At 44.1% G+C, this 21,473-nt stretch overlaps 1 protein-coding gene across 7 annotated transcripts in view; it reads right to left on the reverse strand.

Annotated features, from left to right (window-relative positions):
• Positions 1–18,518, reverse strand: part of LOC148027512 (S-adenosyl-L-methionine-dependent methyltransferases superfamily protein) — a 109,276-nt gene extending 90,758 nt beyond the window's left edge. For 2 of the 7 annotated variants that reach the window (XM_087688905.1, XM_087688902.1), the window contains exon 1: positions 18,336–18,477. Coding sequence is in view for 4 of the 7 variants with exons in the window: in XM_087688902.1 (XP_087545028.1) it covers positions 18,336–18,390 (55 nt within the window). In the remaining 3 variants the exon portion in view is untranslated. Of the gene's footprint in view, positions 1–17,197; positions 17,264–18,173; positions 18,230–18,335 lie in introns of those variants that run through there. The other 5 variants (XM_087688906.1, XM_087688904.1, XM_087688903.1 and 2 more) reach the window with 5 other exon arrangements.
• Between the last annotated feature and the right edge of the window lie 2,955 nt (positions 18,519–21,473).

The raw sequence follows: 21,473 nt of genomic DNA on the forward strand, positions 1-21,473 counted from the left end.
AAATCTAACCATGACATGATTTGGACAATTGTAGATAGATTTAGTAAGCAAGCATATTTCATTGCATGTAAGAAAACTTTAACAGCATCACAAGCAGCACAGTTATTTTTGAAAACTGTTTTTACTAACCATGGATTGCCGAAAGTGATTATTTCAGATAGAGATTCTAGATTTTGTAATAATTTTTGGATTACACTGTTTGCAAATCTAGGCACAAAGATTGATTTCTCATCTGCATTTCATCCAGAAACAAATGGACAAACAGAAGCCACAAATAGCACCATTTTAGATCTTTTACGTGCATACACTATCTCTAAACCTCAGACATGGGATACTCATTTGCATTTATTACAGTTTGCTTACAATAATACACCGCACACATCTATAAAGAAAGCACCTTTTGAAGTTATTTATGGATATAGATTATCTACACCTGTTGCCTCTTTGTCTAATAGAATACAAAGTGCCGATGATATTGCTGTTATGCATAACACTATTTTTGATGAAATAAAGGATATGATTGCTAAAGCCCAACAATCATATACCAAACAAGCCAACAAGAAAAGACAAGCCATGAATTTCAAAGTTGATGATTATGTTTGGCTTAGAATAGAAAAGCGTAGACTGCAAAGTGTAGATAGACATCCAGTTGTCAAATTAGCCCCTAGATTCTACGGACCATTTAGAATCATTCATAAGATTAATGACAATGCATTCAAGTTAGAACTGCCATCCCATTGGAAAATTCATAATACATTTCATATTAGTTTATTGAGACCATTTAGAGGACAACTACCTATCCACCCTGTCTATGAAAACCCACCTTTACTAGAAGAAGAGACTGAAATACTTGAACCAGAAGCCATTATAGACACTGACTACATGACCACTAGAACTGGCCGAAGGTATTCTAGATATCTAGTGAAATTTAAGAACCATCCTGTAGAGGAAGCACAATGGATGCACGCTAGAGACCTAAATGCTTTCCCCACTCTGTTAGCTCCACATTGAGCTAATAGCAATTGAGGTCAATTGCTATCCCACCCCGGGGGTATGATACCAGGAGGCATATTCCACGGTGGATTCCGTGAGGTTTTACGGTGGATTCCGTAAACTTAGATGACCGGGGCTCATACGCAAAGAGGATTCTTTGTGCGAGAAGTTGATGGGGACGCTCGTTCTTTTCGGGCGTTTCATTAATTTAGTGTATACATGGGTGATTCCATAGCGGGTGATTCCACAAAATGCATATTAAATTAATAAACGTTTATGAGTTTAGAGTGCGCACTCGTAATAAATTAAGGTTAGGATTTATTTCTAACCAGTTGATTTATTTATGTAGCTGAAGACTGCTAGGTATTCACTTTTGTCGGTTTAATTGTGTTATTTTACTAACGATTGTGAATGCTTCAGTTGATGTGTAGAGATAGCAGCAGTGCGGAGGAAAGCATTGGAGTCTAGCGGGTTTTCGACTCTTGGATTAGATTTTGATAGGCGCCACGCCTATATTTTGTTATGTCTATAGAGACATTGATTATTTATTATTATTTTGTATGCGCTTATGCGCCTGGATATGTTATTTCTATTTGGACATTGAGATTGGGCGTGCCAGACTCTATGGGCACCGTCCATTAGCTTTATTTTAGTATTTTTGTAGAAAGCAAACTCAAAAGCTAAAAGCTTGTCATATTTTTGTAATTGGGCTATTTTTTAGCATAAAGATTGGAAATATACATTAAATACATGCTTTGTGAAGCGCTCACACAAGGCATGGGGGAGATTGAACCCAATTTGTCTCTTGTCTCATGTCGTGCTTGCTTTTACATTGGTTTTTGTGCTAAAAAGTAAAGTACTTTGTTCTTGGGGACCTTCCGGGATTCACCACGTGAGCTATCTGCGTCCGATCTGCGCACCAATCTCCAAGGTCAACCAGCCTGCGTTTTCAGCATTGCAGGCCCTGACACTCTCGGACACTGTTTCAGCCAGCAGACTATGTACAATTTCCAGCCCCCGATCGGTTGTACACTGCTGCATTTACCGTTTTCCAGCATCCAAACTGCTGCATTTTGGTGACCAGCCTGCCGCCATTCACTATTCAACACTCCTACACTCCGACTGGTGGTCACAGACTTGGGATCCATCTTCGGTGGACGTCACACTCCGACATTGCTCTGCCCTTGAGCAGACTGTACACTCAATACAATACAATAGTACAATGATGGGGAATCATAAACTATACAATATAGAACCACCAGAAGAACCATGGATATCCAAGCAGTGAGTGGCCAGTCCACCACCAAGATGCCTCGGAGAGTATCTGACGTCGATATCGATCATAACAGCACCACCTGAAAATAGAGAAGAATCAGAGCAGCTCTCTGTGTTATGTCACCTATGTCACTCAGAACATACAAGACCAATCTGCCAAACATGTCTCTGAACATGTGACCATGGAATCCCCGCCTTCGGCTAGAACCGCCAAAGTGTCCCCTCATATAAGCTCCAAACAAAAGCCTCCCGCTCTCTGTCAAGTAACCAACCCATCATGAAGCTCGATGTCAATCCTAGCTCCAGGATTTGTACCTACCAAACTTCAGTCGATGCTTCAAGGAAGTCCCTCTTTGGATCCTGTGCATCTGTATAGACATATAGATGAGGCACGGCTGCCCCATCTCACCACCCTCTCACACTTCCTCTCTGGCACTGGAGAGTCATGAGGGATGACCACATCACCACCACTAGAAAGCAACTGAGGAAGGGGCCACTAAGCCCTTCCCACAATCCGAAGAAAAAGATCCCTTCCGCACCTTCGACTTCGCCTTGGCTGGAGGATCGGGATCAGAATCTGAGGCAGATGAATCGTTGGAGGAGTCTGCATCCCACTTCGTCTTCTGCTCCTTGCTCTTTGTAGTCCTTCCTTAAATGACCTTTCTTGCCACAGTGATAACACAGGGCTTTCGACTTCTTCATCTTCGAACCCCTCTCTGAAGCTGCAAGAGCCTCACCTGAACCTCCATAATGTGACGAAAGCCTCCCCTGTAGTCGTAAAGTAGCATCATGCTCAAGTAGCATGAAGGACATGTGAAGAAAATTGACAGGAGTCATAGATGTCTGCGCCCGTAAAGCATTCGCTACTCCATCAAATTCCCAAGGAAGCTTGTAGAGTACCGTACCAACAAGATGTGCCTCTGATAGGGCAAACTGCATGGTGCGAAGCTGGTCCTGGATTTAGGTAACATGAAGTAGGAAGGATTGAATCGTATCTTTGGATTCAAACTTCAGTTGTTGAAGCTGGCCATAGAGAATAACGGCCCGCATGGTAGAAGGAGCCTCGTACATCAACTGTAACTTTGACCATACATCTGAAGCCGTCGTACAAGAGGTGACTGCTGGTAGGACTTCTTTGAAAATACATCGAAGTAAGGCTGAATAAGCACGGGCATTATCCGAATCCCATGTAAGCACTGCCTCCTCATGGTTGTCTTCATCAAAATCAGATGGAACTGGAGAAGGTTGTCGAGGGCGTGCCACAGCTCGGTTAACCACGTACCATAACCGCTTCTGGATAGACCAAGCCTTCATCACTACACTCCACGTGTAATAATCAGGTCCATGGAGCTTGTCATCAATGGATGTGCATGGAGGAGCCATCTGGAGAGGATTTAGAAAAGAAGTAGAGAAAAGAAGGGATTGGGAGAGGGAACACAGCTAAACCACGAGCACAAACTGCAAAAAAACAAGAGTTCACATGCAGGATAACCCAAAAACTGATCAAAAGAAGCCAAAATCTGCTGCACAAAGTCAAAAAATCAGTTGAAATCTGCTAGAAACAGCAAAAACGGCCTGTTCTGCCAATCGCCCAGCCCAAAATAGTGCTGGAAACAGCAAAACTCAGGCTGCACACTGCCTAAACAGGTGTAGGGAACTATCACCAGCAGCCTGATGAGGAAAACACAGGCAGCAAAAGGTGTTTGACAGGCAGGCAATGCATATGCTGATCAAAACGCAGAGTATGGAAGCCAAAATCTGGTCGCAATCAGGTTGACAGCAGTCGCCAGGGAAGCAGAGGGGTAACCCAATCATGAAATCAGCAATAAAACACAGCAAAAACACAAAACCTGAAAACTGATACCATGTCAGAAGTGGTGCAGCAATGGAAGCATAAACAGCATGCTGAAATAAACTGCTGAAACACAAGACAAGAAAAAATCAACACAAATACAGATGAGAACTTAGATGTATGCTCGGGAAACGGAATCCATATCGAACACGAGATAGCAGCATACAATAGTGAGTCACTGGCTGTGTGGGCACCCTAGCCCCGGCTCCTCTCTCCTCAAAAGAATCCACAAATGCTCCCTAGCCCTAAAAAGGGCACCAGAAAATGCCAAAAAAAATACTATAAAAAAGGCCACAGCCTCTACAGCACAAACTCACCCTGAGCTCACTAATCTGCTAACATGCACTCTACATACCAATCAAAGTACACTAAGATGTAGCAAAAAATTACCTAAAGTAACATGTGCATTGCTACTACCATGTAGATGTTCACAAGTGTAATCAAAATCACAATTGCCCAAAAAGTATGATATTCAATGCCATGCTAAGCATCCATACACAACTACATAATTATATACATAGTGTTTAGAACATTGATCATAGTAGGTCTCAAAGCATCCCAAAGCAAATAAACCATCAACATATAGTACCTCATATGAACGTAAAGTACACCAAGTGACCACTAGATATCTATGTGTATCTCACCAAAAGAAGTGAAAGTGCTACCTCCTTCTTGAGCATTAAGCACAATGCTCCAGATCTACGCTCTGTTGAGCCTGATGGAGCTACAACCAAAGTTGGTTCCAACTGAAATGACTCAAGATAAAGCTTGTCACCTAGGGAGTTATATGCAAGGGTGAGACAATTGTAAACATGGTGATTGTGTACATCAGCTAGCTTGTTTGTGAAGTAAAAGGTGTGCTAGGTATCTATTATGATTGGTGCCTATAAGTATGGTGCAAGTGGCTATGATAAGGGATAAGTAGGTATGATCTACATCAATTGGACAAGGAGAGAAAGTAAAGGATCTAATTAGCTCCATTGTCAAGATGGAAACCAAGACATAATCCACTGTATTGGAGCTGTTGGGCTGGAAACAAGTCAATGCTCCAAATCTTGGCCACTTCTTTATCCCCTTGTGCATAATGAGGTAATGTCATGACTCCAACTCTAACAAGTATTGGCCATAATGTATGCTAGCTCCTCCCATGTCTACTAGAATCTTATTTGTGGTTGCATCCTCTACCTCTCGCCCATAGGCTCCGTGGATCCTCAAGTCATATATCACAATATCTATTGTATGTCAACAAGAGAGAGAGAGTGGAAGGGACGGACGGATAGAGGGAGAGAGGGACGGAGGGAGGGAGGGCCCATGTTCAAGGATTATTGTTATTGCAAATCTCTTCCATGGTTTTAGCAGACCTGATCCTCCCTCGTGTGGCTACTCCTTGGCTGGATATTGTTCACTCCACTCCTAATATGCCTCGGCATGATGTTTGTATGCTAGGTTTTGATAGCCCTTTGGATGACTTCTAAATTGTTAGGATTTTTATAGGTGGCTAGAAGGCCTAATGTAATATGTTTACTTATTGAATTTAAGCTTCCTCACTGAAAAAAAAAGGGTATTAAAGTTTACTAAAGGCTAGAATGACCTATGAAACCAAAATGGTGATTACAATGAATCCATGATAAATCTCATTATGGATCAAATAAACAAGAAGGTAAACTCGTATATGTGTACAAGCACTCCTAGCTCTCCTAATATCTAATATAACCAACATAGGGATACTATGGAGGGATCTCAATATATCCACGATGGCATCTCGTGAGGTGAGGCTCTCCGTGAATGTTTGATAATGGTGGGAAATGATGGCCCATATTCTCAAATAATCTCATGTGCAATGTCTAGCACCAAGGAGGCATGGCCTCTTGGCTCCACAAAACTTTGTGGTTTGGTGAAGGGTCACCCTGAATGGTCCTCTACTTAGCAGGATTGGTGGTGAAGCCTCTAGAGTTGGTTGTGGTGGGATCTTAGAGAAGAAATCTGCATGTGCGCTATCGCTATTGCAATGGGTACTCACGGTTACTGCCCAAGGGCGAGTCAATGAATCTTAGTATCTAAGGAGCTTCCGAAGGTAAAGTCCCAAGCATCTCTGGTCAAGGAAGGCCATGATCCGACAAAGGGGACCAAACCCCTTTATGGAGAAGGCAATGCTAACAGCTCTTGAGCCACTAAATTTAGGATTTTCATTAAACCATCACTAAGTCTCCTTAAACCAGTCCCAAAGCACATTAATGCTATTTTATTATTATTAAATGCCTTATTTTGGTAGCAGGTCTATGCACCTGAAATCCCTTATAAATAGGAGCATATGTGAGTGCATCCCTGTCAGAGTGCAGCGGTGCGGAAGCGTAGGACTGAGAGTGAGAGAACGCAGAGAGAGAAGGGAGAGAAAGAGACAGTGTACACTGAAGATCTGCTGTATAAAGAATGCTGAATACAAAGATATACACGGGCGCAGTGCGCTGGACTGCGTGTCTCCACCTCGACGATGCGACCTGCTGTCCACCTCGAAGTCTGCTGCAGTCTGCACTGTCTACTGTCAGAAATCTGCGGACAGAGACAGAGATCTGCACGGCACCGGTCTGTAATCTGCGACAGAGAATGAATGCCAAACTGCTGAAAACGTCAGCAATAAATAGGCGAAAATCTGCCTAGGATGGGGCGCCAAAATAAGGCGCAGCCTGATAATAATCAGCTGCAGGCAGTCGGACTGCCACGTGGCAGTCCGACTGCACAGTCCGACTGTGCAGCTGCTGCCTGCTGCTGCCTGCCTGAAAACAGGCTATGATCTCTGACACCCCCTCTCAGAGCCTGGACAGGGCAGAAGCCTGAGGGATCTGGAATGTTGCCGAAGTAGAGCCTGTGGAAGCGCCTTCGTAAACAAATCCGCAAGATTATCCTCCGTCTTGCAATACTCCACAGTGATGGTCTCATCCAAAAGCTTTTCTCGGATGAAGTGGTACTGGATCTCAATGTGCTTCGTCCGGGCATGAAAAACAGGATTCCTCGCCAAGGCAATGCAACTCTCATTGTCACATCGCAGCAATGTAGGACGAGTCTGGGGGCACCCAAGCTCCTCCAACAGTCTCCGAAGCCACACAACCTCGCATGTGGTGGAAGACGCGGCCCGATACTCCGCCTCAGTAGACGAAAGGGCTACCGTGGGCTGCTTCTTGCTACTCCAAGAAATAACACCTGCACCCAAAGTAAAGCAGTAACCTGTTGTAGACCGCATGTGGTCCACGTCACCGGCCCAATCCGAGTCGCTCCAACCTGCAAGTACAAGATCTGACCCATCTGTCCCTGCGGGGTAATGAATCCCCAAATCAGACGTCCCCCTCAGATACCGAAGTATCCTCTGAGCAGCCTGCCAATGCACCGTCTTAGGTTCACTCATGAACCCTGCCAAGAGCCCAACAGCAAAACAGAGATCAACCCTGGTGTTGAGAAGCCAAATCAAAGACCCTATCAACTGTCGATAGCGGGAAGCATCCGCCAAAGGAGAAGCTGAGTGGGAAGTGGCCTTCCAGTTCGGATCCATAGGAGTAGAGAGGGCCCGACAATCTTCCATCTCAAAAGACACCAAGAGCTCCTGAACATATCTCTGTTGGGAGAGAAAGATCCCCCTCTGAGACTGAAAAATCTCGTGTCCTAAAAAGAAATGGAGTAGCCCCAAATCCGTCATCTCGAACGTCCGATGTAAAGCTGACTTTGTCTCCTAGACCTGCTGTGCATCATCACCTGTGACAATCAAATCATCAACATATAATACAAACAGCACACAACCATCCTCGGAAGTGTGAACATACAGCTGCGGATCGGCCTTGGACCGCCGATATCCCAACTGAGTCTGAAGGAACGAATCAATCTTCTCGTTCCAAGCTCGCGGGGCCTGCTTGAGACCATACAGGGCCTTCTTCAGCCTGTAGACTTTCCCATCTGAAGAACCAAAGCCAGGAGGCTGCTCAACGTAGATCTCCTCCTTCAAATCACCATTCAGGAAGGCCGACTTCACATCCAGCTGATAAACAGGCCATCTCCTATGGCCAGCCAAAGCAAGAACAGCTCTAATGGTTGCCATACGAGCTGTAGGGGCAAAGGTGTCATGACAGTCAATCCCTGGGCGCTGGGCAAAACCCTTAGTAACAAGGCGAGCCTTGTGCTTATCCAAAGTACCATCACTGAGATATTTGGTCGTGAAGACCCACTTGACTCCAATCACCTTCTTCTTCGGGGGGCGTGGCACAAGTGACCAAGTGCCATTCCTCTCAATAGCCTCCAACTCAGCTTCCATAGCTTTCTTCCATGGGGCGGACTGTAAAGCCTCCTTCACGGAGGTGGGCTCTCGATCCTGCATAACTCGGGACATCAAACAATAATTGGAGCACACAAGCTCCGAAGAATGCGCCTGGTGCCTCCGTGACCGCCGCGGACCATCCTGCGATCCCCACTCCTCAGGAACCCCCTCGATCCCTGAATCACGGAGTGTGTCACGGGCCCAGCGAGGAGGAGGCCGAACCTCCCCTCGTCGTTCTCCATCAGTAGAAGACTCTGTAATGTCCACCAGTGGTAACTCCTCAGAAGGATCCGGTGGAACAGTAGACTCTGTGTCAGAAACAGAATCATAATCAAACGGCACAAGCTCCAGTGGAACTGTAGAAGGAGCCAAGCTCTCCCCTGGATCTCCAAGAACGGGATGCTCCTCACCCGTTGAAGAAGCCGGAACCTCCACAAACCGCACATCACGGCTAGTATATACATCCCGCTTTACGGGATCATAGAGTCGGTAGCCTTGGGACTGGGAGCTGTAGCCAACAAATACCTGTTTGCGGGAAGCCGCTTCGAATTTGTCACGGTGAGCTTTGGGAATGTGAACATAGGCATCACACCCAAAGACCCGAAAGTAAGAAACATCTGACTTCGATCCAAAATACGCCTCAAATGGAGTCATCCCTTCCACGGCCGAAGTAGGAGATCGGTTAAGAATGTGGACTGCAGTAGCCACAGCCTCGGCCCACAGAACCTGAGGGGTCTGTCGGTGCTCCATCATGGTGCGCGCCATCTCGATCACACTACGGTTCTTCCGTTCGAGAATACCATTTTCTTGTGGAGTATTCGTATTGGCAAACTCCTGGTGAATTCCTCTATCTGCACAAAACCGAGCAAATTCATGAGAGACAAATTCACCTCCCTTGTCGGATCGCAAGGTCTTCAACTTCCGGCCTGATCGGTTCTCCTCAAAGAGAAGCCAATCCTTGAAGTGCGAGAAAGCTTCTGATTTTAGTGCCAAAAAAATAGGCCCATGTCATCCTGCTATAGTCATCCACGATCAGCATGAAGTACGAGCTCCCACGCAGGGACTCATTCCTCATAGGGCCACATAGATCCGTAGATACTAACTCCATCGGTGAAGTAGACCGCCGTGAAGCGGTATGGGGAATGGCATCTCTATGCTGCTTCCCCCGTATGCAGGAGACACACGGCTGCTGGCTCACCACTATATCCGGCAACCCTCGAACAAGCTGTCCCCGTGACGCCTTCCGAAGATAGTCATAGTTTAGGTGACCAAACCTAGCATGCCATAATTCAGACTGTGACTGTGAGGTAAGAAGAAGAGTAGAGAGGGCAGTGGAAGACTTCAGTTTGTAAATGCCGTTCTCCTCATATCCACATGATAGAACCTTCCTCGATTCATGATCAAGGACTCGCACTGTAGAACTGTCAAACTCCACCAGAAGACCAAGGGAGCAAATTTTATGGACTGAAAGGAGATGGTACCCCAATCCTGGTACATGCAAAACCTCTGAAGTATGGGTGCCACCTCGTCCATCCGGAATAAGCTGCATCTTACCCCGACCTGCAATAGAAACTGAAGAGCTGTCTCCAATGAGAACCTGCCCATGTGAAGGTCGCAGCTGGGCAACACCATCTGATGAAGGAGTCATGTGCCGTGAGGCACCACTATCAATAATCCACTCTCGAGATTGGGAAGCTGCCATCGCAGCATCAGAAGCATTCGGTGAAGCGTCCTCAATGACAACTAAATGTAGAAATGCAGCTGATGAGGGTGCAGCCACCGCTCCAGAATCCTTGGTTTCCTTCTTCTTGGTGTCCTTCGAGTCTTTGTCAGGGCAATCCTTCTTCCAATGGCCAGTCTTTCCACAAATATGGCATGTGGAGTCTTTGTCCTTGTCCTTCTCCTTGTCCTTCTTGGACTTGTTATCCCCCTTCTTCTTCTTTTGGTCCTTCCCCTTCTTCTGAGAGGCTTGACCTATCAACGCCTCCGTCTTGGAAGCATTCTGTCCCTTTAACTATTCCTCTTGGTCCAAGACCATAGGAACCAACTCCTCCCACCGAAGAGTAGACTCTCGCCCCGAAGCAATAAGGGCAGAGTAGAATGTACCGAATCGTGGCGGCAACTGGGACAAGAGTGTAATCGCCATGTCTTCGGAGAAGATCGGCTTCCCCGCATTCTGAACCTGCATCTGTAGCTGCCTTAGCTTGTTAATGTGTTCCCTTAGCGAAGAAGACTTATTGACGGACAAAGTCCGCATCTGTACCTCCAAAGAAACCCTCTTCATCAGGGTCATCCGATTGTACATTTGATCAAGCTCCAGCCATATCTCACGAGCCACCGTCAAGTGCTCGATGTGAGCGATCACGGCTGTAGTGCATGATAGAAAGAGAAAGGATCGAATCCTGGCATTCAGTTTGTCCCAATGAGACTGGGCCCTGGCCAACTCCGCACGAGCATCGAAAGAGAGTTTGGACTCATCTCTTACCGAGGGCCGGTCAATATCTTCCTGTATCAACTCCGCCAAATCATAGGACTCCAGAATGGCCAACATCATAACGCGCCAAATGCGGTAGTTGTCGCCGTCGAGCTTCTGATCTGTAGGAAGAGCCGGTAGGACAGGCACCTTCCGGTCCATAATCGCCTGGAACTCCAAGTCCATCTCTGTAGACATCTTCACCTGCAATGCCTTCTCAAACGCAAAAGCAGCCCCCTCTGACTGAGTAGACTCAGCCTACTAAGGCTCTTCAGCGTCCCGAAGCTCCTTCACCCGCCGGAGGCGATGAAAAAGCAAAACCTGCACTTTTAGGTTGAAAACTCAAACTTTCTCCGCGACAAACAGCAGTAAACAGCAGCAAATCCACCACCTGTACTCCTTTCCTGTGCGCCCACACTCGTTTCAGCCTTGTTCCAAGGCGCAGCCCTCCTGTCTGCCCTTAAACGCAAAAAACGCAAATTTGTGTCGCGATGGAAACTCCTCTTCAGGTTGATTCTGCGCTCAGTCAGCCCTCAAACACTGCTCTGATACCATGTCAGAGTGCAACGGTGCGGAAGCGTAGGACTGAGAGTGAGAGAACGCAGAGAGAGAAGGGAGAGAAAGAGACAGTGTACACTGAAGATCTGCTGTATAAAGAATGCTGAATACAAAGATATACACGGGCGCAGTGCGCTGGACTGCGTGTCTCCACCTCGACGATGCGACCTGCTGTCCACCTCGAAGTCTGCTGCAGTCTGCACTGTCTGCTGTCAGAAATCTGCGGACAGAGACAGAGATCTGCACGGCACCGGTCTGTAATCTGCGACAGAGAATGAATGCCAGACTGCTGAAAACGTCAGCAATAAATAGGCGAAAATCTGCCTAGGATGGGGCGCCAAAATAAGGCGCAGCCTGATAATAATCAGCTGCAGGCAGTCGGACTGCCACGTGGCAGTCCGACTGCACAGTCCGACTGTGCAGCTGGACTGTGCAGCTGCTGCCTGCTGCTGCCTGCCTGAAAACAGGCTATGATCTCTGACAATCCCATCTCATTCCATTTATTACCAGCCAGCTATTATCATCCCTCTCCATGCCTACTACTCTTTACACCCCTTTCCAGAGGATATCCCGATTCGTGGTGCTTCCTGGAGTGCTGCCTTAGATCTCCACACAATCTACCAACTAAACAACATGACTTGGGCAGTTTCCTCTGAATTGACATCATCCTTATCCCCTCACCCCAGCTATGTTTGCTGCTTCTTTAGCCAGCAACCTGTTTTTGATCACCTACTAGTGTGTTTTCATCATCAGAGTTGTTGCCAGCTGTGTTGGATAATTCAGCAGTCTGTCCACATCAGAGACCTCTGTGTTTGCTGTTGCTCCATGCCACCCAAACATCTGTCAAAATTCCTACTCCAGTCACCTACAGTTCCAGCCTTGCATTTTAATTCCAAAGGTCAGTTTCATACCTTCTGTCCCTATCCTTTGCTATGTGAAAAACCAGAGTTGCAGCAAGAAAAGTGTGCACAAGAGGGAGATAGGAGCTCAAAGTACAAGAACAAAATCTATTTACTAAGTTGCTGAAGGTACAACTTGGGTACACTCTATCTCACACTTGATAGTGACCCATAGATTGTTTATATAGCCTTTGCCTAGCTAGGGTTAGGGTTTCCCCTGTCCCTTAAGGCCATTTACATCCATCAGCCCTCATATACCCTTGCTTAAGGTGAATTCCCATGCCTATATTGTAACCAAAGTTGCAGCAAGAAAAGTGTGCACAAGAGGGAGATAGGAGCTCAAAGTACAAGAACAAAATCTTGTTTACTAAGTTGCTCAAGGTACAACTTGGGTACACTCTATCTCACACTTGATAGTGACCCGTAGGCTGTTTATATAGCCTCTACCTAGCTAGGGTTAGGGTTTCCCCTGCCCCTTAAGGCCATTTACATCCATCAGCCCTCATATACCCTTGCTTAAGGTGAATTCCCATGCCTATATTGTAACACCCCCCCTCAATACCAGGGTGACATTACATCACAAGACATGTTAAAGTTCCCCCCCTCAATCAACAGGGATGCCTTTATAAATCAAGCTACAAGGATATTCATAGGTAGAGGATATTACAAGACTCAAAAAAGTTGATCATCTATGGATTGGGAGGCAAAGTTGGCCTCCAATTCCTTAGATATTGGTGGAACATTGGAACACTTCTGGTGATATGCCCTGTCTTTTTGCATTTGTTGCACTTCATTTTGTCAGGATATTTCTTCCATTTGTGACAAAAGGAGCACTTAGTAGAAGCAGTATGGACTAATACTTGCTCACAGAAAGTGACTACTGACATTCCTTCAATTTTCTCTTCGTCCAAGCAAGACTGGATGGTACTTGCCAAAGTCGGGTTCGGGATATTAGTTAGGGTAGTCACAAGGGTTGGGAAAACCTTCTTCACAGACTTTAGCAGTATGGCAATGGCATCTTCATTATGGATGGGTGCTTGAACGGAGGCAAGCTATGCCATAAGCCCCTTCATATGTAAAATAAACTTGCTTAGATTTTCTCCCTGTTTGTATTCCAAGCTGAAGAACTCAATCTTGAGAAATATCTTGGAGTTCTTCCCTATAGCACCGTAGAGCCTTTCAAGCTTATCCCACTTTTCTTTGGCAGTTGAGAGTTGGTCAATGTGATGAATTAAAGATTCATCTAAATGAAGCATGATAATGGCCTGAACCCATTCATCATCTTCTACATCAAGGAGATTGGATGGGTCAATTACTTTGGTCCCTTTTATGAAGGGCTAGTAGCCTCTTTCCACCATTTTGTATTTTACCAAGACTTGCCAAGGATGGAAATCTTTTCCATTAAATTTGTGAATTTGAGGCCTTACATCTGCATAGGCCATGGCTATTATAGGAAGGTCTTACCAATTGCCTTAAGCAATGGCAATGTCTAATCCTTTACAGGTGACCAAGTACAACCGAATAATAGAACTAATAGCCAAGTTTTAAAATTTTGGAGTTGAGAACGGTTGGAAATCATACACATGCAATATCTCAAGATAGGATTTAGGAGGTCCTGTTCTTCAAATAATCCTGGATTTAGGCTTTATTATTTTTTAGGTTTCAACAAGGTGAGCTTTGACTGGACTTCAAGCTCTTCCTGATAATGTGGCCTATTAGGGGAGTTTTTGGTGAAGCACGGCATATCGATTAATTCTATGCTCTTGGATGAATCAAAGAAGAGTATAATAACACTCATATCTCTGATGTACCAGCAAACTAATGTTGGGATATGGTCTATGTGTTTATAGTTGTATACATAGCCTTACAACCAAGCAGAAAGGGATAAATGTTATAGAGCACTTTGATAGATTTAACTTTCTGATAAAAACCAGATTAAGTCAACATCCAGCAAGAAACGTGATTGTACAATGCACCATTAGTGCTTACAAGCACTCATCTCAAGTTTTATGCCACTTGAGATGTAAGATGTGAAGTGTTTGCTGAATTAAAGGGATCCACTGAGTGTAAGAGCATTGAAATGGAGCTTTCAGTCCTTCAACTAACTTTGGATAGGATTAATCAGTGATTAGAATCACTGTTAGTGCTCAAACATTGAAATTTTTGAAGGATGAAAAAACTTGAAGCTTCCTAGCTATGGCTGCCAGGAAACTGACAGTTAGGGTTTGGTTGATTTCAGCCAATACAGGAAGAATTTCAGCAAACCCTCTTAGAGGAAGATAGCTCACTGTGGGGGCTTTGTAAGCCCTATGGTTGTTGGAGGGATTGTTACGTCTACAGACCGCGCTGATCTCTGGAAGTCGACGTCTGCAGATCTACGCCAATTTGACAATTTGCTCAATGCCACCTTCCACACTGCCCAATGTTGCCCTTTGATGTGCTAGGACTAGTCGCCTTGTGTCAAGGAAGAAGTTCTCAGTTGAAGCCAGGAGCTAAAATGCTCTCCTTTGGCTTCCCCAAGTCCTCCAAGGTCAGGGAGTCAAGCTGGCTATGGAGTTTGAAGGTCCAAGATGAGAGAAATAAAGATTTTTTTTGTGCACTTAATGAGGCTGAGGTTTGAGGAAGCTGAAAGGATCAGAGGAGGCTTTGATACCATGTGAAAAACCAAAGTTGCAGCAAGTAAGTGTGCACAAGAGGGAGATAGGAGCTCAAAGTACAAGAATAAAATCTTGTTTACTAAGTTACTCAAGGTACAACTTGGGTACACTCTATCTCACACTTGATAGTGACCCATAGGCTGTTTATATAGCCTCTGCCTAGCTAAGGTTAGGGTTTTCCCTGCCCCTTAAGGCCATTTACATCCATCAGCCCTCATATACCCTTGCTTAAGGTGAATTCCCATGCCTATATTGTAACATGCTGCCAACAAGCTGCTCTACTGCCACCCAATCATCGTCTACAGTATTAGTCAACTGATGTGATCTTTCTCTTAGCCAGTCTTGCAAGTTCAGCAGTCTGGGCTCCCTACATTGCTCTCAACTTCACTTAGAGTCTCTAGACAGATTCAAACTGCCATTGCTCTGTTTCAGGATCCATTCAAAGTGTGGTATGCTCTCAAAGCTATCATTGGTGTCTCCGACTCCTCTTCCAGCTGACCTCATCCCTAGTTCCCAAAAACACAAAGGTTTGAGGCCCATAATCCATTGTTTCATACCCAACATACAAATTGATTCATACACTCATTCATTCGCCACTTTGAGTTAAAACTTAATCTTCATCTTGAGTTCTACTATTCATTGTGTTTGTCGTACACTCTGAGTTCTCTACCTCTATTCAAGCATTTCTTTCAATGGTATCAACACTAGATACACAACTCAGAGATACCTCAGCATTGATTTGAAAGCTTGTCATTGAAGAGAAGCAAGAACACAAAAGAGAACAATGTCTAGCCATCCTCACCAAAGTAGTCTCCTCAAGATTTTACTTCTTTGGCGCTAATACCAACTCCCCATGGAGGCTTTGAGAGACTAGCATCACACTTCTGAAACGCAAAATCCTCCCAACATCATTCCAGATGATCCCATTTACAAACCAAGGGAAGGTTCATAGCAACCCCAGTAGGATGTAGACGAAAATACAAAACTCCAAGCCCAAGAAAAACACACCAACATGGGATACATACCATATTCAATTCCTCCATATCCATCAAAGTCGATAAAAGGTAAACAAGTCATATTTTCATCACACCTCCTACTATACTTATTTCGGTTGATATGTATGCTATGGAGAATTGGACCGGTTCCATAAGGCTGTCAAATCCATTGTAGACCCAATTTGCAAATCCACTAAGAGAGAACGAATGGGGAGGGTGACAAAATCCCAAAGATCAAAGGTGTCTAGAATACACTTAATCTTGAAAGACTACATGATCCAATGAGTCATCAAGCTTGTCTTTCTCTAAGAGTTTGGAAAGGATAGGCACCTAAAAACGTGGTGTGCCATAATGGCTATCCACTGAATAGGGAACGCAAACCATGAAGAAAGATAGGAAAGATGAAGGGATGTTGGATCGTAAAAAGGCCGCATCACACTTTCTAGGGTCTCCCAATTAATTCTCATAACCTACTCAATCGTGAATGTATTCATGTCGATCCTCCCAATCTAGACAATCTTCATAAATATACTCATGGTCAAGATGAGTAAAATGCTAGTCTATCCAATTTTGATGATCATCTTAGCAATCTTCACAATCTTTAATGGAGCCCCTCTCTATCCAATTTTGCCAATCATATTAGTTGCTTCCTCACTTGTATGTTAAAGGAGGTCTCTTATGACCAAATGGCAAAAATATGACATTAGTGAATCTAATATTTGGGTTAGACAGATGCTAGTAGCAACTCAAGACACAATGTATTGAGTTGTGGGATACAAGAGTTATCAAGAACCCCTATTTTGGGGTCTGAGGTAGAAGCAATCCCTGGCTTGGGGGTCTTGGAGTGCTAGCAGTCCCTCTCATGGGGGTCTAAGGAGAGCAACATCCTCGGCTTGAAGATAAAGGAAATACTCATGGAATACTCTCTAGCCAACTAGAAAATGTCCATAATATAGTCGGACCCGCCAACTGGACTTTCTTCCCAAGCTATATAAGAAAAACCCTCCCAAGCCATCATTAATCTTTTACCTAGTCACATTTCTTCCAGCTAGCCTTAAGCTCTTCACCTATCATCTATCTAGATTGCCATCTAAGCTTCACAATGGAAGCGCATGGGTGGACAAAGCCATCCCTGTATTAGTTTGTTTAGAATTAAAGAAATTTTCATTCTTCTCATATTTACCCTATTTTGTACCTTTGAATAGGCTAAATGAATTGGTGGATGAAATGGTAAAGAAACCCTAATCTCTGCCTAATGCACCTGAAAAGGAAGGGAAGTACACAAAAGAAGAGAATCAAAAACATGTTTGCTAATATGCCCTTCAGGAATCATGTGAACTTCATGAGATTGAGGTGGATGGTTCTTTGATAAGTCTTTAGAGCAACTAGGGCATTCTACACACCTCTAAACATACATCTATGCACACACACACATATGAATATATGTAGAGAGAAATGCATGCATTAGCCAAATCTACTACTTCTCTAGATATATAGCCATCTCATTGACTTAAACCCACTCTAAATTCTATTACTTCACAACTTTCCATCTTCATCATTTTGTTTATATATGATGATCCACACCCAAAACACCATGCAATACTATGTGGCAAGTATGTGGCAAAATAGAACAGTCGAGGCTTTATTTTTCTACGGGATAAGACACGCATACCCAAATGTCCACAACGCTTCCAAATATTAGTCAAAGAGTGAATAGGCATTGGCCTAGCATAGATAGGATAGCTTGCAAGCTGAATGGGGACCTCCTCTTCAATGACCCGAATGAACAATGGAGCTTGATTGCACCAGGATCTCCATCCAATGAGCCTGCCAAGGAGCTTAAGCATACTCACCCTACCAAGACCCAATGAGCCTACCGAGGAGCTTAAGCACACTCACCCTACGAAGGAGCTTAAGCGCACTGGAACCCTCCTTATTAATCACTCTGGAACCCTCCTCTTGGATGACCCGCACTCAAGAAGACTTGAGCCCGTAACCTCTGGATTATGAGCAATTTTCAACCAATAGTTTCAACTACTAAAGCAACCATAGAGACTGCAGAAGCGCCTTTGTTTCAAACAACGTCATTAAGGAATTGTAGCTAAATAAAGCAGCCGTCTTATATTCCCTGTGGTTTTAACATCGCCTTAGGTCATGTAGTTTGGATTTACTTAGAGCCAAGAGACTTCTGTGACTTCTTCTAGTTATCATCCTGAGCATTATGACCCTGCAAAGCGCACGGCAAATTTCTATAGACTGTTACGCAAATGTACTGGGCACCCAATCCAAAGGGACCTAGCCCCGCGCGCGCGCAGGGAGAGAGAGAGAGATACCGTGCTCTTCATCTTGGCCAAACAAGCCTCCGATCGAGAAGAGAGGGGCCTCCATGAATGCAAACTGCAAGAGGGCCAGCAAAACGAACAATTTCGTAAACTGGCTGCAGCATCTATACTTCTATACTATTAGTTAAGGAGTGGGTTGCGGGTGCCACGTGGCAGCCCCCATCTCCCCCACAAAAAAGAAAGAGAATCCGGGGGCAGGTGCCATGCGTCCAGTACCCACCCTCCCGCAAAAATAGCACCCGTCGGGGCGAGTTTAAGCGCGGAGCGCCTAGTACTATATTAATAATGAGTTTGGGAGACGCGCTTCTTTAGAGTGTGGAGTTTGAGGAACACTTTTCTGTGGAGTGGGTAGAGAGAGAGAGAGAGAGAGAGAGAGAGAGACTAAGGTCAAGGGGCAATAAAGTGACACCCTCCAAAGCTAAAAAATGCATCCATTTGAGTCGCTTAAAGCTATGGTCATGATATTAATTTTTCAAACTAAGCCAAATTAGAAATTCAAAATAAAGTTAAAATAGAACTTTCCTTCCCCGTCTATCTCTCTCATGCTCTCTCTATATATTCATGCTATGTAGCACACATGCTAGTAAGCGGCAGCAATGATAGTAGTGGCATCTCTCTCTCTTTTTGTTTGTAAGTTTCAGGCTCACATGGGTATTGGAAAATCTCTCTCTCTCTCTCTCTCTCTCTCTCTCTCTCTCTCTCATATACAAAGATAGTGGACAGTGTTGCAAGCAAGTGAGGTCTCATTGGTGAGACTGAGTGGCAAGCCATCGGCCGAGGGTGCAGTGGCGAGTTTGCTTTGCAGGGCAAGCACCACCAAGGGAGGCTGCAAAGGTGAGGCTAGGCATGCTATGACATCTATAGTAGGCTGAGAGAGAGACCGTGCTCCAATAGGTAGATGGGGAGCGAGTAGTAAGTGGACAGTGGCACCTCTAGGGGTAGCAATAGGTGGAGGGGGAGGAGGAGCGGGCAGCAGGTGGCGGAGATAGCAGGTGGAGTGTAATATTTTCACGCAATAAAAGTTAGTTGTTTAGTTCGAAAGTTAATTAGTCAATTAATAAGTTAGTAAGATTACTAACTAAAGACTAACTAAGGTAAAAACTAACTAACGTTAATAGCTAATAATTTTTATTTAATTAAAAATATATTTTAAAAATCAAAAATCGCAAATCTGATATTTTCTTGAATTGAGAAGGACCATAGCTACCATTCACGGAAGTTACAACATGAACGAGACTTATGAGGTATATTAATCACTAATATTAATGTGTATAGTTTGGATGGTCCAAAAATATTAGATTTTTGGACAAAAAAACTAGTATATTTTAGATATTATCCTAAAAGATAGAACTAGATGTCATTAAAAAAAAAGACAAGTGATGTTTTAGTTAGTTTTGGAGATTTTATAAAAGGAAAAAAGATAAAGAGAGAGATTGGCGAAATCACAGGAGCCACGATCGCAATCTACAGGTAGTAAATAGCACTTCGAACAGGGAGAGAAAGAAGGAGTGATTTGAAAGCTTCCCAACCAAGTGTCTTGGCCTTTTACTCCCTTTTGGACCCAATGGAACCATCAGATTTATAAGTTAGGCATTAGATCACTGAGTTTTCCAAAGTCTCTCCACCAAGAGCTCTTGTTCTTAGCCTCATCTCCTCCTCTCTAATTCATTATAAATATGAGGCATGGGGAGGCACGAGGGAGCATAAGGAGACTCCCAAAGGCTGCAAGAAAGAGATAGAGAGAATGATACCCCTCCAAGAGATTGTGTGAGAGAAAAAGAGAGAGAAAGAATAGCTACCCCAAGAGGCCACAAGGGAGAGAATTAGCTCAATTCCCTCTATCTTGATCCTCGACTTAGCCATCTTCTCCTACACTCTCCCATCTCGAATCTATTCCGCCTTCTTAATCTCTTAAGTCTACTTGCGGACGATGGCCTCCAAGCAAAGAATGTCGTGTGAGGATGGCAATCCTACAACCAACAACGAAGCTTTGGGCAAAGGTATCACTGTCAATCCAATTGTGGTACCGATCGTAAGTAATGTATTTTCAAATTGATAGATGCTTGTTTTGATTCTCACATGAGATACATTAGGCTCCATACTATGATGGACGAGAATAGATCATGGGAAGGGATAGGCCTCTTCTCACATATTTGAAAGATGGAGTTTGCAAAGTGCATGTATCAAGGGAAGTTAATTTGCACTTAGTTGTGTATGGTTTATTCGTTGATAGAGCAATTGGTCAGGGGTCATGAATAGTATAATCATAAAAAGAATAACATTAGGAATTGTGCATACAAGTATTAAGTAAATTTTGCATAGAATCGCTCTTTGATCCCAAGGGGGAGAGTGAATATGCAATGGAATTATTATCGCGTCTATTCATGTATTGTTTGGGAAAAATACAATTAGTTTTGTTGGTTGATTGAACAACACCCTGAATGTTTTTCTTTCAATCAACTAATTGTTGCATTGTAATTTGGATAAATATTCCAAGGCTTGTGTTGATTGCAAAAGTATAGAAGGGGCCTCTAATGATAAGTTGCCATGGAAATAAATGAATATTTTTCTAGAAGATAATATTAGGACCGATTGCCTTAATTATGCTTGATTCTTAATTGGATTAATTAAGTAAGGATATTTGGCACAACTGGATCATCTCCAACATCACACCACGCATTATCCCAAGATGACACTGCCTGATTCACGGGCCGAAGGTCTAGTGGTGAAAATGCCAACCACGGAAGTTGTGTCTCACTCCTAGGTCACTTGGGGTCAGTGGAGCTCTAGACACCCCTTTTCTAGACCGGAATGGAATTATAGACTGTCGTGAGCCCAACATCTGGAGGCGTTGGAATATCCTATTCTAGATAAAGGATGGAAATTTTGTTGCCATGTGATTAAAACCGGGTACTTCTGTTGGACAGAGGGGATACATAATTCTCATGTATGGGTAGGAAACAAATATTAACTTGAAAAGGAACTCGTTTGTCAAAAGGACTGCTTGTTTTGTTTTTGTGTCTGAGGTTTAAATTACGCAAACAAACCTTGTGCCCTAAAAGCCTTAATTAATGAAGCTAGTTTTAAATGTCGCACATAAATGTGGTAAGACCTAATTAGAAAACTAAA

Source organism: Lygodium microphyllum, chromosome 12 (genome assembly GCF_053477565.2).
Source record: "Lygodium microphyllum isolate KBCC chromosome 12, Lygodium_microphyllum_v1.1.10, whole genome shotgun sequence".
NCBI classification, from domain to species: domain Eukaryota; kingdom Viridiplantae; phylum Streptophyta; class Polypodiopsida; order Schizaeales; family Lygodiaceae; genus Lygodium; species Lygodium microphyllum.